Source organism: Pristiophorus japonicus, chromosome 2, assembly GCF_044704955.1.
Source record: "Pristiophorus japonicus isolate sPriJap1 chromosome 2, sPriJap1.hap1, whole genome shotgun sequence".
Taxonomy (NCBI): Eukaryota; Metazoa; Chordata; class Chondrichthyes; family Pristiophoridae; genus Pristiophorus; species Pristiophorus japonicus.
In genome coordinates, this window is record NC_091978.1 from 369601488 (window position 1) to 369620579 (window position 19092).

Genomic DNA, 19092 nt, shown 5'->3' on the forward strand with positions numbered 1-19092 from the left:
GGTTATGCATCCAGAAGTCTGTCTAAGGCCGAGAGGGCCTACAGCATGATTGAAAAAGGAGAGTTAACGTGTGTTTATGGGGTAAAGAAAATGCATCAATATCTGTTTGGGCTCAATTTTGAATTAGAAACAAACCATAAGCCGCTGATCTCCCTCTGTTCTGAAAGGTGATAAATACGAATGCATCGGCCCGCATCCAGAGATGGGCGCTCATGTTGTCCGCATACAACTACGCCATGCACCACAGACCAGGCACAGAAAACTGCCGATGCTCTCAGTAGGCTGCCATTGCCCGCCCGCAGATTTAGTTATGGTAATGGAAGCATTCGAGAGTGAGCAATCACCTGTTACCGCCTGACAGCTTAGAACCTGGACGAGCCAGGACCCCTTACTGTCCTTAGTAAAAAACTGTGTGCTTCACGGGAGCTGGTCCAATGTCCCGTTCAAGATGCAGGAAGAAATAAAGCCATACCAGCGGCGCAAAGATGAAATGTCTATACAGGCAGACTGCCTTCTGTGGGGTAATTGGGTAGTGGTACCAAATAAGAGCAGGGCACTTTCATCAGTGATCTCCACAGCACCCACCCAGGCATCGTAATGATGAAAGCGAAAGCCAGATCCCATGAGTGGTGGCCTGGTATCGATGCAGACTTAGGAGCATCCTGTGTGCCCAAATGTAACACATGTTCACAGTTAAGCAATGCACCCAGGGAGGCACTACTAAGTTTATGTTCTTGGCCCTCCAAACCGGTCTAGGGTCCATGTCGACTATGTTCTTGGGTAAAATGTTCCTAGTGGTTGTAAATGCATACTCCAAATGGATTGAATGTGAGATAATGTCGGCAAGCACGTCCGCTGCCACTATTGAAAGCCTGTGGGCCATGTTTGTCACACACGGCCTGCCTGATGTCCTTGTGAGTGACAACGGGCTGTATTTCACCAGTGCCCATGAGTTCATGACGCGCAATGGGATCAAACATGTCACATCTGCCCCGTTCAAACCAGCATCCAATGGTCAGGCAGAGAGAGCAGTGCAAACAATCAAGCAGAGCTTGAAGAGGGTAACTGAAGGCTCACTGCAGATTCGCCTGTCCCAAGTCCTGCTTAGTTATCGCACGAGACCCCACTCACTCACTGGGATTCCACCCACTGAACTGCTCACGAAAAGGGCACTTAAGACAAGGCTCTCGTTAGTCCATCCTGATCTACACGAACAGGTAGAGAGCAGGCGGCTTCAACAAAGTACATATCATGATCGCGCTAATGTGTCACGCGAAATTGAGATTAATAATCCGGTATTTGTGTTGAACTATGGACGCGGTTCGAAGTGGCTTCCCGGCACTGTCGTGGCCAATAAGGGGAGTAGGGTGTTTCGGGTCAAACTTTCAAATGGACTCATCTACAGGAAATACTTGGACCAAACCAAACTCAGATTCACGGACTATCCAGAGCAATCCACATTAGACCCTACCTTTTTTGACCCCCCAACACACACATCAATGGCAATCAACACAGCGGTTGACCACGAAGCAGAACCCATCACCCTCAGCAGCCCAGCATGGCCAGCGAGGGCCCAACAAACTCACCAAAACCAGCATTGGCACCGAGACGATCAACCAAGGAAAGAAAGGCCCCAGATTGACTCACCTTGTAAATAGTTACACTGTTGACTTTGGGGGGGGGCAGGGAGGAGTGTTGTTATATTTGTAAACCTGTAAATACCTTGTTTAACCATCAGAGGGCTCATCCTCTGGAATCCCAAGGGATCCCACAATCCCTTGGGAGCACCTGTACTTAAGGAGGCCTCACAGGCTGGAGAAGCACTCTGGAGACCTGCAATAAAAGACTACGGTCACACTTTTTACTTTCTCACAGTATCTGGTCAGACTCTTTATTCATACATAACACTTTGCTTAAGAATTCATAGCAAAATATTGCTATTAAGAACTAGTTGGTTTATTATCAAAGGTTTAACACACTACGCATTACCAGTTCATCACGAGGCTCACATCCACCCGCCCCATCGTGAATCCCCAGAACCCAACTGGCTGAAGTTTTATTGAGTCTTGTGAACATTACATGAACTCCCAACTCAACAGCTCCATAAACCTGAGCATACTCACAGGTGTATACATTACACCATTGAAAGTCCGGTGAACCGGCTGTGCAGGATCTCCAGAGCGCCAAGTAGCCGCACAAGTTTAAAAAAAAGATTGGTTGTAAGGCTGAAGGAGGCTGCAGAGATAGGGAGGGGCGAGGCCATGGAAGGATTTAAACACAAGGATGAGAATTTTAAATTCAAGGCGTTGCCAGACCGGGGTGGGGGGCCAATGTAGGTCAGTGAGCACAGGGTTCATCTATAAAGCATCAGGTTCGGAAAAGCAATTTTTTCTGGGCTGTTTCCCCATTGATGTAAACGTTCTAAACCTGACAAAATACAAGACCCCTTAGCATCCAGCAACTTGAAGTGTCTGTAGTTTTACGACAATATGCATTTAATCCATATATGCGGCCCAGAACACACCATGGTATAAGACTTGCATTTACATGGCGCCTTTCACAACCTTGGGACTCCCCAAAGTGCTCTACAGCCAATGAAGCACTTTTTGAAATGTGGTCACTGTTGTAATGTAGGCAGCCAATGTGATAATGACCAGGTAATGTTTTTAGTGATGTTAGTTGAGGGATAAATATTGTCCAGGACATCGGGGACAACTCTTCGAAATAGTGCCATGGGATCTTTTACATCCATCTGAGAGAGCAGACAGGGCGTCGGCTTAATGTCTCATCCAAAAAATGGCACCACTGACAGTGGAGCACTGCACTGGGAGTGTCAGCCTAGATTTATGTGCTCAAGTCCCCAGAGTGGGACTCAGGAGAGTGTGCTACCCACTGAACCACGGCTGGCACTCAAGGGGTTTGTTAAGATCTGGAACGCACTGGCTGATGGGAATGGTGGAATCAGATTCCACAGCAACTTTCAAAGAGAAATTGGGCATGTATTTGAAGAGGACTTTCAGGGCCACGGGGAAAAAGCTGGAAGAATGGGACTAGTGGGATTGCTTTCAAAGAGACGGCACAAGCGAGATGGGCCGAATGGTCTCCTGTGCAGGAAGGTTGTGATTTTGTAGAAAATAAAGTTCACATGGACACATTTTAAAATGAGGCATTTAATTTGAGATTGTGCAGTAATGTGCGGCATTGCCTTGTGTGTGGAACTAGTCCATATGAGCTGGAAGAGTTCCCAGATTCACTCCCCGGTCTTTGCTTAATTAGTTGGTCCCAGCAAAAATGTAGCAGGGTGCTGCAATCACTAAGGAGGAAAAAAAAAATCAGCAAGACTTCCTCCTCCCGCCTGACGCCCAGCATTAACGCCGACGTAGACCAGTTGAGCCAAATCAGAAATGCACAGCATGGGGTGGAGGCCATTTCGGCTCATGTCCACGCTGACCAACAAAGAGCTATCCAGCCTAATCCCACTTTCCAGCTCTAGGTCCGTAGTCCTGTAGGTTACGGCACTTCAAGTAAACATCCAAGTATTTTTTTTTTTTTAAATGTGAAGATTTCTGCCTCTACCACCCTTTCAGACAGTAAGTTCCAAACCCCCACCACCCTCTCGGTGAAGAAATTTCCCCTCTAAACCTTCTACCAATTACTTTAAATCTCTGCCTCCTGGTTATTGACCTCTGCTAAGGAAATAGGTCTGTCCTATCAACTCTATTTAGGCCCCTCAATTTTATACACCTCAATAAGGTCTCCCCTCAGCCTCCATTGTTCCAAAGAAAACAACCCCAGCCTATCCAAGCTTTCCTCGTAGCTAAAATTCTCCAGTCCCAGCAACATCCTTGTACCCTCTCTAGTGCAATCACATCTTTCCTGTAATGTAGTGACCAGAACTGCACACAGTACTCCAGCTGTGGCTTAACTAGTGTTTTATACAGTTCAAGCATAACCTCCTATTCTCTGCCTCGGCTAATAAAGGCAAACATTCCATATGCTTTCTTATAGCCTGTTTCTTTGCTGTAGATTCTACATAAATCTATGTAAAATAAGTGAGCCAGCACCATTCAATCCAGCGGTTTTCCTGTTCAAAAGCCAGTGACTGGCCTCCAGACTGCTGCACGGCTTAACAGGAATATTGGTGGTCAAGTGTCAGAATTAGTAATGACATTGTTAGGTACAACGGAGAAGGTCGAGTCATTGTTACCTAACCCCATCAAATTACCTCCTTTTCAAGCCCCTATTTGGATTGCCAACCCCCAAGCAATGACCCAATGGTTCCAGGAATTAACGATTAATCTCCCGGACTCTCCCCATCAGCAACGCTGGGAGAAGTCATAAATTGTTGTTGTTTTCATTTTCTTTGAGCACCATCCATTCTTTTGACTGACTGTCCACTATAAATTCAGGCTGGGCTATTAGCTTGATTTTGTGATTAGAGGCAATGGGTGCTACCCACTAACCAAGGTAGAGACCATTGAAGTACCTACTGTGGACACCATCAACACTCAGATGGAGATGAAGGGTGTGGTTCTATCCAAAGGGGAGAAGGTACAGAGAACATAGCTTATATAGAATATACAGCACAGAAACAAGCCATTCAACCCAACTGGTCTAAACTCCACTGAAGCATCCCCTCCTTCATCTAACTCTAGTAGCATTTGTGTATGTTTCTTTACTCCATACTTCCATTCATGTGTTTATCTACCTTCCCCTCAAATGCATCTATGCTATTCACCTCAACCACAAGCTCACCACTCAGGGAATTCAGAAGGAACTTTACCCAATTTGATGTATTGGTGACAATCTTATATTGATGGCCTTTAGGTTTGCTCATCTTCACAAGTGGAAACACTTGTGTCTATATCAAAACCTATTAGGTCACCCCTCAGCCTTCTCTTTTCAAAAGAGACACAGCCTGTTCAGTCTTTCTTGATAAGTATAACATCACATTTCTGGTATCATCCTTGTAGATCTTCTTGGCACCCTCTCTAGTGCCTCTATCTTTTTTTATATGGTGACTAAAACTGTACACAGTACTCTCTGATCTAACCAAGGTTCAATATAAGTAGAGTAACTTTTCAGTTGTATCCCTCTAGAAATAAAATCCAATTCCTGGTTTGCTCTTTTTAAAAAAAAACAAATGGCCTTATTAACCTGCACCACAGCCACTACTTTCAGTAATGTGCACTTGTACTCACCCTTGCTCCTCTACCCCATACTTCCACTTATGTCAAGAGGGGTGGCCAAGAAACAAGCTCACACACCACGGGTTTGATGGCCAATAATCTGATTTAAACCCTCAAGTCAGGACCGAGGTTATTACAGACCTGGAAGAAAGTTACATTAAAGGCAACACGCCATGGAAACCACTCTTGCAGACAGAATGGAGACCAAGCACATTACATTTCAGCTGGAAAATGAAAAGTCCCAATTGTATACTGTCTCGGCACAGCTATGAACTTACCATGGGCCATTATAACCGCCTTTGGTTTCTAGGACTGGAAAAGCACTCAAGATTGGATAGAATCAGTACAGGAAGCCATTCGGCCCATCATGCCTGTGCCAGCTCTTTGAAAGAGTGATCCAATTAGTCCCACTCCCCTTGCTCTTTTCCCCAGCCATACAAATTTTTCACTATTGAATCAAGAGTCCACCACCCTCACCAGACACTGCATTATAGGTCATAACTCAGCACATTTCCCCTCTAGGTAAGGAGACAATAATCAAAATTTTGCTTTATTTAAAAAAATGCAATTTTGCAATGAGTAAGCCAGTCACAAAATTAAAATGCAGAGCAAAAGATAACAGCAATGCCAGTCAAGGCTCAAATTGCCATAGAGCAAGGTTATTAGAGGGTTAGATGGAAAACTGCAGAAAGTGAAAAACACAGCAAACAAGTGAGCTGGTATTTGTAGTCCCATGTTCAACCGTCTTTCCTCCAATAGAAGACCAACTTGCAAGGGAGTTTAATACTGATGGGATTGGTGTAGAATTATTCTACAGATGCAGCCATTTCGAGCCACTCTTGGATGCACTTCCTCATCTGTTTAATGGCAATGAGTCATGACGATGCTTGTGGGCTTACTAGAATCACAATGGTCCTGTGGCATCAAAAAGTGATTCAACATTTGCCAAAAACTAATGGAATAAGGGTTTGTTAGTCCAGTCAACACAGACTGCTTTTAAGACAAGTAATAGCACGGTCGATGAACATTTAGACAGATATGGGGCAGTTCAAACTATACCTGGCCACAAAAACTCTTAAGGCAACATTGATTTACCTACACAGACATTCACAGCTAAACTCTGAAGGTTTAAACACGATAGCTGGGTATGGCAAGAAATGTCTAAGATGGCCTGTGGAATTCTCTACCACAGAAAGTTGTTAAGGCCAGTTCGTTAGATATATTCAAAAGGGAGTTAGATGTGACCCTTATGGCTAAAGGGATCAAGGGGTATGGAGAAAAAGCAGGACTGGGGTACTGACGTTGCATGATCAGCCATGATATTGAATGGTGGTGCAGGCTTAAAGGGCCAAATGGCCTACTCCTGCACCTATTTCCTGTTTTGATTTCAAGAACATGGTCAGCACAGCACTGGAGTATATGACAGATAAAAAACATCTGACAACAGCATGCCCTCCTACACCTTTCCAATTGAACAGCAACCATCCATTCCGGGGAAGGGGACGACCCCTAGCTCAATGAAATGGGTTGAAGCTGGGTGAACTCTCCCCATAGCTCACAAATCACAGAATCCTAGAGCACAGGCCACTCAGCCCATCAAGACTGCACTGGCTCCTTCAGAGGACAATCCAGTTAGTCTCACTCCTCCCTCCCATCACTGCAACCTTTGCATTTAAGTATTTATCCAATTCCTTTTTGAAGCTACTATTGAATCTGTATCCACCACCTTATCAGGCAGTGCATTCCAAATCCTAACCACTTGTGTAACCAAGTTCTCATGCCATCTCTGGCCCTTTTGCCAACACCTTAAATCTCTCAATTAAAAAAAAAATCGACCCTTCAAGCCATTGGGAACAGTTTTGATATTCTCTACCCTTGATTGAGCACTTTTACCAAATCCCCTCTTGGCCTTCCTTGCTCCAAGGAGAACCCCAGCATCTCCAGTCTCTGAAGGAAGATTGTGTGGACAGATATCATATGTTAACACATTTTATTGAAAACATCAGCAAATTAGACAGTCGGAACAAACCATCGAGATTGAAATCCACTCCAGAAAAATAAAGTTATACAAGTAGCGAACTCTTCCCACCTTTAAAACGTTGCAACAGGGGCTCCATTTAAAAAGGTAGTAACCGGAGAACATCTTCAGAGGTCACTCAGTTACAGTTCCACCAAAGACATGGTCCCAGATTTAGCATTCCCAAACCAGTGCACAGGGCAGTATTACCAGTTGAGCTTTATTTTAAAAAAAGACCCCCATCGCACCCCCCCCCCCCCAAAACTATGAATAAAAATGTTTTTTTCTCTAACTGATCACATTTTCAGAAGTCCAGTGTCTTGGCAGCCAGATTGGAGATGGAGTCCTGAGATGATGAACCTAAAAAATAAGCTTCTATCCTCAAACAGTCTTCTGTTGTCCCTTTTTGCCAATCAGAGATTTGTGGATGTGAGGAATGACACCTGAAACACAAAAAAGCAAAGTGTGCAAATAAGACATCACATCACTGAAAGTGCAGCTGGGGGAAGAAACAGAACACTCCTACATAGCCCATGGGAGCACAACCTCATGTACAAGATACTGTACTTACCACCACCAGCAATGGTAGCTTTGATTAATGAATCCAGCTCTTCGTCTCCTCGAATGGCAAGTTGCAAATGACGTGGGGTGATGCGCTTCACCTTCAAGTCTTTGGACGCATTACCTGCAAGCTCCAGAACCTGCCAACACATTTAGACATTTAAAATTGCACAATTGAATAGGTGTAAAGCACAGATGTTTGCGAATAGATGATTAACCAGTGATCCAATTGAGGTGTTCACTAAAGGAGTTGGAGAAATGATTTCCTCTGGTGGGGACTCATCCAGAACAAGGGGGCACAATCTTAAGATCAGAGCTAGGATGTTTAAGGTGATTTCAAAACTGAGATTTAGATTTCTGTTGGTTAAGTGTATTAAGGGTTACGGAACAAAGGCAGTAAGATGGAGTTAAGATGCGTATCAGCCATGAACCAATTGAATGGCGGTACAGGCTCAAGGTGCAGAACACCTGTACCTATGCAAAAGAAAAGCTACAATTCAACAAGTGCTGGGATTAAACTGCAATAGTTTATTAATCCAGATGGGAAAGGGTTTGCAATCCAATTTATGCATATGAGTTGGATGGGGATTGAAATTGACTCCCAAATCCAGGAAGGTGAAGAACATTCACAAGACCCAGCAACCTAGAATTTAGAAGTAAGGTGCATAGTCTCAGGATAAAGGGGGTCACCATGTAGGACTGAGATGGAGGAGGAATTTCTTCACTCAGGAGGGTAGTGAATCTTTGGAATTCACTACCCCAGATGGCTGCGGATGCCAAGTCTCTGAATATATTCAAGGTTGAGAGCACTCTTTGGAATCTAGGGGAATCAAGGGATGTGGGATCAGGCAGGAAAGCAGAGTTGAGGTCAAAGATCAGTCATGATCTTACTGAATAGCAGAGCAGGCCCAAGGTGCCATTTGCAATCCAAAATTAGTGGAATTGAAATTTACCTCCCAAACACAAGTGAAGAAAATGAACCAGACCCAAGAAACCCATACTAAACAAGGCAGACCCTGCCCACCACCATACCCTGCCCATCACAACCTGCACTACTTATTGAGACACAAGATAATGAGGGGGCTCAACAAGGTGGATGCAGAGGGGATATTTCCATTCAGGGGAAACTAGCCTCGGGGCCACAGTCTTAGAATAAGGGGCTGCCCAGTTAAAATGGAGGGAGAGGAGGAATTACTTCCGAGTAAATGTATGGAATTCTCTGCCCCAGAGAGCTGTGGAGGTTGGGTCATTGAATATATTTAAGGTGGAGAAACAGATTTGCACAATAAGGGAGTAAAGGGTTATGGGGAGCAGGTGGGGAAGTGGAGCTGAGTCCATGATCAGATCAGCCATGATCTTATTGAATGGCGGAGCAGGCTCGAGGGCCATATGGCCGACTCCTGCTCTTATTTATGTTCTTACAGCATAGGCTCCACCCACCATACCCCCACAGCACAGGCTCCACCCACCATACCCCCACAGTACAGGCTCCACCCACCATACCCCCACAGCACAGGCTCCACCCACCATACCCCCCACAGCACAGGCTCCACCCACCATACCCCCCACAGCACAGGCTCCACCCACCATACCCCCCACAGCATAGGCTCCACCCACCATACCCCCAGTACAGGCTCCACCCACCATACTCCCACAGCACAGGCTCCACCCACCATACCCCCACAGCACAGGCTCCACCCACCATACCCCCACAGCACAGGCTCCACCCACCATACCCCCACAGCACAGGCTCCACCCACCATACAGGCTCCACCCACCATACCCCCCACAGCACAGGCTCCACCCACCATACCCCCACAGCACAGGCTCCACCCACCATACCCCCACAGTATAGGCTCCACCCACCATACCCCCACAGTATAGGCTCCACCCACCATACCCCCACAGCACAGGCTCCACCCACCATACCCCCACAGCACAGGCTCCACCCACCATACCCCCACAGCACAGGCTCCACCCACCATACCCCCACAGTATAGGCTCCACCCACCATACCCCCACAGCACAGGCTCCACCCACCATACCCCCACCGTCTCCCCCCACCTCCTCCTCACCTCGGCGGTCAGATACTCCAGAATAGCCGCGCTGTACACGGCCGCCGTGGCGCCCACCCGCCCGTGGCTGGTGGTCCTAGACTTCAGGTGCCGGTGGATCCGACCGACCGGAAACTGTGCGAGCGAGGGGGGGGGGGGGGGGGGGGGAGAAAAAAAGAGAACCAATAAATTTAAGATTCCGACCGTTTTGGGGGGGGGGGGGGGGAGGAAGTTTGAAAAAAAAACAATTCTGTGGTTGGCGCGAATGCGGCGCCCGGCTGCCCGCGAGCCGCAGCGCGAGAGAGAGAGAGAGAGAGAGCGAGAGAGAGCGCGGGGACAGCGGGCGGGCGGGCGCCGCACTCGCCCGGGGGACACCGACTGAACCTGACCTGCAGCCCGGCTCGCTGTGAGCGCGAAACCGCTTTCGTTTTCGCCTTGCCGGAATCTTTACCCGCTTTGCCACCAGCCTGTCAAGGAGAGAAAAAAAAACACAAACATGATATATTTTTTCTTTAAGTAGGTAAGAGAAAGAAAAAAAAATGTTTGTATTTTTATTTAAAAAGAGATAAACATTTATTTGTTTTTTTTCCCCCCCCCCAAAAAAAGCGAGGTAAATGCTGAGGGAGGCCCCGCCGGGCCGGGCCGGGCCGGGCCTGCTCGCTTACCATCGTTGGTCCGTCTGTCCGTCCGTTCTCCCGCCGCGTGTCCTCAGCCGCCGCTTTTTGAAAAGGTTCTACGCTCCCGCCGCTCCCCCCCCTGCCCCCCACTATTTATAGGCGACCCGCCCACATCCGGGCCGCTGGTTCGCGATTGTCGGCCGTCGGCCAATCGGAAGGCTGGGACTGAGCGCGCGTGCGGCGGCCGAGCGAGCGAGGTGGGAGGGAGGGGGGGGGGACAGAGAGCGAGAGAGAGTGTGTGTGTCACGGGTTGTTGGGAGAGCTGGGGGGAGCTGTTTACGTGCTGACGTGTACTGACGCACACCTGCTGCTTGGGGGGGGGGGGGTTGACTTGTCTGGCTGGCTGGCGTGCGCGCGCACCCCGCGCCCCGCCGCACGTGCTGAGGACGCGCGCGAAAACCCAGGAGCAGAATGCAAAAAAAAAATAAAATAAAAACCCACACACACACACACAAACACAAACCCAGCCCTCTGCTGGAGCGGCGAGCGGATTATTGCATAGATGATAGACCACTCACTCCCCTTCAGTGTCAACCCATGCATGTTTCAAATTGCAAAAAAAAATAAAAGGGTTTGCAAATTAACCGAGGGGGGTAGGTGGACGGGGATAATAATTGGAAGAATTCTGCAATGGAAAATATCAAGATTTTTCTGAAAATAAAATTAGGCTTCCTGCACCATTTAACAAACAATGTTTCCTGCACCAGACATTTACCAGCAAAAACACACACACACACACACACACACACAAGCAGAGTTGCCAATGCTGGGGAAATTGTAGCAGTGACAGCTTTATGATCTGCAAAGATGACACAAATCAAAAGCTGCATTTGTACTTGCATTGGTGCAGCACCTTTGAGTCGGTGAAGTACTTTTTGTAGCTCAGTCACTGTTGCGAAGTGAGAAACGCGGCAGCCAATTTGTGCACAGCAAGCTCCCACAAACAGCAAAGTGATATTGACCAGATTATCTGATTTAGTGATGTTGATTGAGGGATAAATATTGGCCTCAGGACACTGGGGATAACTCCCCTGCTCTTCTTCAAAATAGTGCCATGGGATCTTTTACGTCCACCTGAGAGCAGACTTCGGTTTAACGTCTCATCCAGAAGATGCATATTTTGCTCCTGAGTGAAGATCATATTGTTTTCATAGATCAGTAAATGCTTCTCAGTTAATCCAATGTGTGATCAGTGTATCCCAATAATTATCAGCGGATGCAAATGAATTTCAATAACGCAGTGAATTCTGAACAGTTATAGTTCAGAATTTACCGTGTCATTGAAATTAATTTGGATTATTGATGATCATTATCAATTATTGGTGGAATTGATGCCTCAGTGTTTTGGGCATTAGCCCTTCTCCAAACGATAACCTGTCTTTTCTCTCCACTGATGCTGACTGGCCTGTGCGTCCAGAGTTTACCGTTGTTTCAGATTTTCAGCATTCGCAGTGGTTTTCTTTTGCATGTTATTTTCTTAACAGTTTTATTGCCGTGATAAGCTTTTCTTAGAAATTGTAGACCAGCATCGATATCATCTGAATATTTACACTTCTGTAGCATGTCAGTAAGTTGGAATAAATATTCCACGTGGTGGAAAATCAAACCCACTGAGACTGAACATAAATAATTATAGGGACAGGGAAGGCTGAGCTAGGTAGAACTGGAAGTGATTAACGATGTGTGAACAGTTAATAGTGACACATCAGAAAACTGGAATGAGTTTCAGTGACTAAGCTTTGTCATTGCTAACTTCAGGGAATGAATGCGAGATTGACCAGCATGGGAAATTGAGAAATCAATCATCAGAACAACTTAAAAAATAATTGTGGAATTTAGTTAAATTGATTTATGAAGTTAAGATGAGTTAGTTAAATGCGTTTCTAATATCTTTCATGGCTCGGTGTCAAATCTTGTTTTATAAGAACATAAGAAATAGGAATAGGAGTAGGAGTAGGCCATAAGGCCTCTCGAGCCTGCTCTGCCATTCAATAAGATCATGGCTGATCTGATCATGGACTCAGCTCCACTTCCCTGCCCGTTCGCCATAACCCCTTATCCCCTTATCGTTTAAAAAACTGTCTATTTCTGTTTAAATTTATTTAATGTCCCAGCTTCCACAGCTCTCTGAGGCAGCGAATTCCACAGATTCACAACCTCTGAGAGAAGAAATTTCTCCTCATCTCAGTTCTAAATGGGCGGCCCCTTATTCTAAGATCATGCTCCCTAGTTCTAGTCTCCCCCATCAGTGGAAACATCCTCTCTGCATCCACCTTGTCAAGCCCCCTCATAATCTTATACGTTTCGATAAGATCATCTCTCATTCTTCTGAATTCCAATGAGTAGAGGCCCAACCTACTCAACCTTTCCTCATAAGTCAACCCCCTCATTCCCGGGATCAACCTAGTGAACTTCTGAACTGCCTCCAAAGCAAGTATATCCTTTCATAAATATGGAAACCAAAACTGCACGCAGTACTCCAGGTGTGGCCTCACCAATACCCTGTATAACTGTAGCAAGACTTCCCTGCTTTTATACTCCATTCCCTTTGCAATAAACGCCAAGATTCCATTGGCCTTCCTGATCACTTGCTAAACCTGCATACTAACCGTTTGTGTTTCATGCACAAGTACCCCCAGATCCCGCTGTACTGCAGCACTTTGCAATCTTTCTCCATTAAGTAATAACTTGCTCTTTGATTTTTTTCTGCCAAAGTGCATGACCTCACACTTTCTAACATTATACTCCATCTGCCAAATTTTTGCCCACTCACTTAGTCTGTCTATGTCATTTTGCAGCCTCTTTATGTCCTCCTCACCCATTGCCCTTCCTCCCATCTTTGTACCTTCAGCAAACATGGCTACCTTACACTCAGTCCCCTCTTCCAAGAAGTTAATATAGATTGTAAATAGTTGGCGTTTATAACACGCCTATGAAGCACCTTGGAATGTTTTACTATGTTAAAGGTGTTATATAAATGCAAATTGTTATTGCAATTCTCATGTGTCTTAACCACTGGAAAGACTTGGATTTCTATAGCGCCTTTCACAACCTCAGGATATCCCAAAGCGCTTTACAGCCAATGAAGTACTTTTGGAGTGTAGTCACTGTTGTAATGTAGGAAACGCGGCAGCCAATTTGCATACAGCAAGCTCCCACAAACTGCAATGTGATGATGACCAGATCATGTTTTTTCAGTGACATTGATTGAGGGATAAATATTGGCCCAGGACACCCGGAAGAACTCCCCAGCTCTTCTGGAGTAGGACTTGAACCCACAGCCTTCAGACCCTTAGACAAGATTGCTGCCCACTGAGCCACGGCTGACACATCGATGTGGTTGCGTGTTTATATTTATTTACTTGCAAGAAAGTGTGCAGAGAGACTATCCCCTAAAATACATGGCAAAATGTGTGGTAAATGTCTAGACATGCTTTGGGAACATGACCAATAAGATTTCTAAAATAAAAAGTGCTGTAAATACTCAGTAGATCAGGCAGCATCTACGGACATCGAAACAGAGTTAATGTTTCAAGATGTAGACCTTTTGTTAGGTGCTGCCTGACCTGCTGAGTAATTCCAATATTTTCTGCTTTTACTTCAGATTTACAGCCTCCACAGTATTTTGCTTTTGTAGTAACGTTTCCAGTTTGGTTCATACGTGCTCCTTCAGTAGTGCAGTGGGAGTGCCAGCCTAGATCTTGTATGGTAGTCTGGAGTGGGACTTGACTCCACAACCTTCTGAAGCAAAGACGAGAGTGCTGTCAACTGAGCCATGGCTGACACATGCTGTGGATTGCTCTAACAAGGAGCTGGCATGAAGTGTTCCTTCTGTACTGTATTGCAAACTACATACTATGGGCTCAAATTTCCCCAGGAGTTGCCCCGTTTTTTTTGGAGTAAGTAGCTTTTTTTGGAGTAACTTAAAAATCGCAAATTTCTCCATTTAACTTGCTCCAGTGTAAGTCAGTTAAGTTAGGTTTTTTTCTAGTTTAGTTTGTTCTCTCCAAAAGGGGGCATGACCAGCCACTTACGTCTCTTCTAGCCATAGAAGCAAATTTGGCCAGCTGAAAGTTACTCCAAACTAACTTTGGCCAGTGTATGTGGCCACTTTTGTAGGCACAGAAAAACCTTACCTACATTTAAGAAATCAGTGCAGGTAGCCAGAGATAGGGTGGGGGGGAGGTGAGTTAGAGGATTCTAAAGTATTAAAGACCTTCATAACATCAGCACAACATCTTCAGCACAACAGCTGCACAACATCATCAAAAATAAATGAAAAATAAATCAGCTACTGAAAATAGAGCAGTCCTACCTTGCTGACTGCAGAACACGCCGGCTAGCCCTCCCGCCAGGGCTAGGGGCGACAGGCACACATGACTGTAGGAGTGAGGGATTTTTACTTTTTACAGTTGTCCCTAAAGGTTGCGTGGTCCTAATGGAGCATGATTCAGTTTTAATGCAAAATATATTTTATTGGATATTTTACAGTGAACTTCAATAACAACAACAACAGCAACGAAAGGCTGCACCCATCCCTCACCCACATCTCGGGGAAAGTGCATTTCCTCATAGGGTCGGTGATGGTGGTGGGGAGGGGTTGAGGGCCGGCTTGGATCTCACCGGTGGCTGGTGCGTGGATTGAAGTGGAAGTGGCATTTGTGCCCTTATTGCAGAAGCTAGCTCCCTCATGGCATCTGCCATCGTTTGTACACCCTCTGAAATGCCCATCCTCACTTCCCATCTCAATGCTGAGATTTCACCCGATGGTGTTGCTACCTCATCACGCATCCCACTGACGGCTGCCACGAGTGATCTTGTGAGGGCATTGGTCTCCTCACCCAATGACAGAACCTGATTAACCTCTGCTGAGGGCTGCATCTCAGGAGATACTGGTCGGCTTCTCCTTCCCCTCGCCGTGGGTGTCCCAACATGCATTTCACAACCGCCACTGGGACCCGCGACCTCGGAAGGTGTGAAACCATGGAATGTCGCCGAGGAGCTCATGGAGGTTTCTGGCAGTGTGATGCCCTGTACTATGGACTGATCCATATCGCGGTCAGCATTCTCCCGTGAACACATTTCCATGGACCCCTCCTCCCCCCACCTCCTTGGTCTGGAGCGCACGCATCTGGATCTTCTGGTGGATCTTCAGGATATTGAGGAGTGTCTTCTTTTGCAAAATACAACAGAATAGTCAAATGGTTAGCAGCACAGGAGGGGGCAGGATGGTTGGCATGAATAGTCTGACGCATAGCAGGCCAGTCAGCAGCTTCATTTGAAGGCCGACTATGCATTTTAATGACTTATCCTCACCCTCATGTGTGGGTCCAGCTTGTGCAGATCTGATTCTTTTTCTGCCGGTGCGACTCAGCAAGGCAGCAACCCTCTGTTCCAGGGATGACAGTTGGTGCAGACTTGGCGGACCTCCTCCTGTTCTAAGTCTTTCCCTTTTGGGCCAATTTCTTCTGCAAAGATGAAAATATTAATTTTCAGACATGGTGCGCTTCGGATGGGTGGGACACATACAGATGGTCATATTTTCAATTGCAATTCAATTTAAAGGTGAAAATATTACTTACACTCACTACTTGACCAACGTCCTGCCATTTCTTCTTGCACTGGCTTCCAGATCTTGCGGTATTGACCCCTGCGGAGTATTCTTCTGCAACCAGGTTCCATCTTCTTCTCATTTGCTTGGGTAAAACTTTATACGGACCACTCTTGCTGATATCCAGCTCCAGCCATTTCTCCTCAATGACAGTCACTAGTTTCTCCACTTTCTCATGGAGAAAATTCTTGGTTCATGTTGCACGCTCTTGCACCATTCGTGTATTGGACTTACACTCAGGTAATGTTCAAAAATCACACTTCTCACGTTTCTTCCACCTATCCAGCACTCCTTTCCACTCCCTCAGCCACACGAAAATCAATATTTAAACCTTACCTTTATATATGGTCCATTACCAATGATACTGAGGACGCTCTCACTTTAATTGGCCGATTGCCAAGCTTCCTGTTGAAATGCGCATGCGCACACACTGAAACGCCCATTGCGCACACGCTCAAACAGACATGCGTCCCCCTGCCGGCACTCCACAAGACACTGGGCCCAAGTCCAGCCCCCGCCCCCCCCCCCCGTCGGCCGCGCTGAGCAAGCGCTGCCAAAACTCCGCCCCCGCAGGCTCTGCTGTGCCACGTCGATGGATCAGGATGACGAGGGAGCGGCCAAAGTGGAAGGTAAGTTTTTGCCGCTTTTCTTGGCTTAGAAAGTCGGCATGCCACCCCTAACTGCGCCACTCTAGGCGGTGGGGAAATTTGGGCCCTAGATTCTATCAGAGGGCCGATGAGGAGACATTTTTTTAACGCAGCGAGTTGTGATGATTAGGAACGCACTGCCTGAAAGGGCGCTGGAAGCAGATTCAATAATAACTTTCATAAAGGATATAGCAGTGATCATGGCAGAGGTGTGGCGAATGTTTGTAGCGGAGGAGCGGCGAGAGACCGTGGCAGAGGTGCAGTAAATGAGGGAGCGGGGCACAGAAGAGCCGAGGGCCCAGGGGCAGCACTGCGATATGTGTGCGCACTAGGTCCGTGCACCAGAGCTGGTCTCCAGTCGCCCTGGTTAACTCTTGCCACTGGACCAAGGCCTAGCTCTGTCAAGCCCGTGTGGTGGCTGGTGTACAACGGTCACCACATGTTAAAAAAACCCACGCACAGGCATCTTTCACCCATTCAACTGGAGTTCAGGACGGGAACATCGGGTCTTTCATTGAAACATCTGTGAATTCATGTGGAAGCAAGTCATCCTCGTTCGAGGGACCGCCTATGAGTGATACTTGGAAAGGAAAAATATGCAGGGCTGGGGGGAAAGAGATATGGATAGCTCTTTGAAAGAAGAGCCGAATGGCCTCTTTCTGTGATGTATGATTCGACGATACTTGTGAAAAAAGAATTTGATTTTTAATGTGGTAGAATTTACAGACACATGAGGCTGGATTTTCCGGCCCTTTGCGCTCCGGGGTTCGCCCCAACGCCATTTTCGCCCCGAAAAGTCGAAAATCCAGCCCATGTTACACACAGCTCTGCTAAAGATACTTTTCACTTGTAACTTTATTCAGACTTTCCACATCCATTTAAGGTCAATAACATTGGAAAATATAAACCTAATCCTCTCCCCCCTCCCCCTCCCTCTCTCCCCCCCTCCCCCTCCCTCTCCTCCCCCTCCCCCCTCCTCCTCGCTGTCAGAAACACAGAGAGACACTGACAGAGAGAGAGAGACACTGGGGGGGCCCTGTCCCAGCTCGCTGTTGGAGGGCTTCCGGTGCTGCAGTCGGTGAGTAGAAACTTAATTTTTTATTTATTGATTGATTTTTAATTATTTTTTTAAAAAACATTTTTTGACTTTATTGGTTGATTTATTGATTTATTTATCATTTATTATTGATGATGGCTCTTTATTTGTAAAAGTTAAGTGTTTAATGTTTGTAAACCACCCCCTCCCCCCGCCCCCCCCCCCATCTCTCGTTCTCTACGCCTGATTTATAAGTGTAGGCAAGGTTTTTCTGAGTGTACAAAAATCTACACTTACTCAGTAAGTTTTTGCTGCCAAAACTTGCAAAACAGGCGTAAGTGGCTGGACACGCCCCCTTTTGAAAAAAAAATCTGTTCTACAATGAAACTATTCTAACTCATTAGAACTGGAGCAAACTAAATGCCGAGAATTACAATTTCTAAGATGCTCCATTCTAAACTAGTTGCTCCAAAAAAATAGGAGCAACTCAGGCCGAAACTTGAGCCCATAATTTCAACTGAATTGAAGTCAAAACACTATCACAGTTATTCGGAACAGAGGAAAAGAGACGTGCATCTGATTCCGTTATTCTCCTGCTGCTCAATCATTACTTGAAATTATATAGCACCCACAGAATGTCCCAAAGTACTACAAAGACAATGGATTTATTTGAAGTGTAGTCATTATTCTTTTGTAGACAAACCTGTCAATTTGTGCACAGCACGGTCCAGCAATGTCAGAAAATCACTGCAAGGTTTAGTTGATGACCTGACTGCGCTCAGGCGTGATGCTCCCTTCTGCCTTGGTCGAAGAGGCTGCTGACCATCACAGTGCAAAGCAGTGGAGAGCCATACATGGCTCAGGCGATACAAGTGATTCTTCCATTGTTCATAGGGCGAGACGCTAGGAACGGTGAAGGAGCAGAGAGATTTGATGCCCTTCTTCACACAAAGGGTGCTGGGAATCTCTCTCCCAACAAGCTGTGGGTCAATTGAAAATTTCAAAACTGAGAATGATAATTTTTTCTTAGGCAAGGATATTAAGGATATTAAGGGTTACGGGACCCTTAAGACGCTTAGATGGAGTTAAGATACAGATCAGCCATGATATTATTGAATGGCGGAACAGTATCGATGGGCTGAATGGCCTCCTCCTGTTCGTATGTTCTTATCAAAGTGTCTGGTCACCATGCTCCAACCATCACAAGGTGTGGGATAGGCTTGATGGGCCAGCTGGTCTTTTCATGCCTTATCAATTTTGTATCACACGCTCTCTCGAGTGATGCCAAATGAGCCACACC

General features: G+C 46.3%; 1 protein-coding gene across 1 annotated transcript; it reads right to left on the reverse strand.

The window, feature by feature from the left end:
* Positions 1 to 7162: 7162 nt before the first annotated feature.
* Positions 7163 to 10592, reverse strand: LOC139250604 (histone H2A.Z). The gene is made up of 5 exons (XM_070873006.1): positions 10487 to 10592; positions 10211 to 10288; positions 9843 to 9956; positions 7778 to 7907; positions 7163 to 7649 (listed from the first exon to the last, which is right to left on the reverse strand). The coding sequence occupies exons 1-5, from the start codon at positions 10487 to 10489 to the stop codon at positions 7588 to 7590; spliced, it is 387 nt and encodes a 128-aa protein (XP_070729107.1). The 5' UTR covers positions 10490 to 10592; the 3' UTR covers positions 7163 to 7587.
* Between the last annotated feature and the right edge of the window lie 8500 nt (positions 10593 to 19092).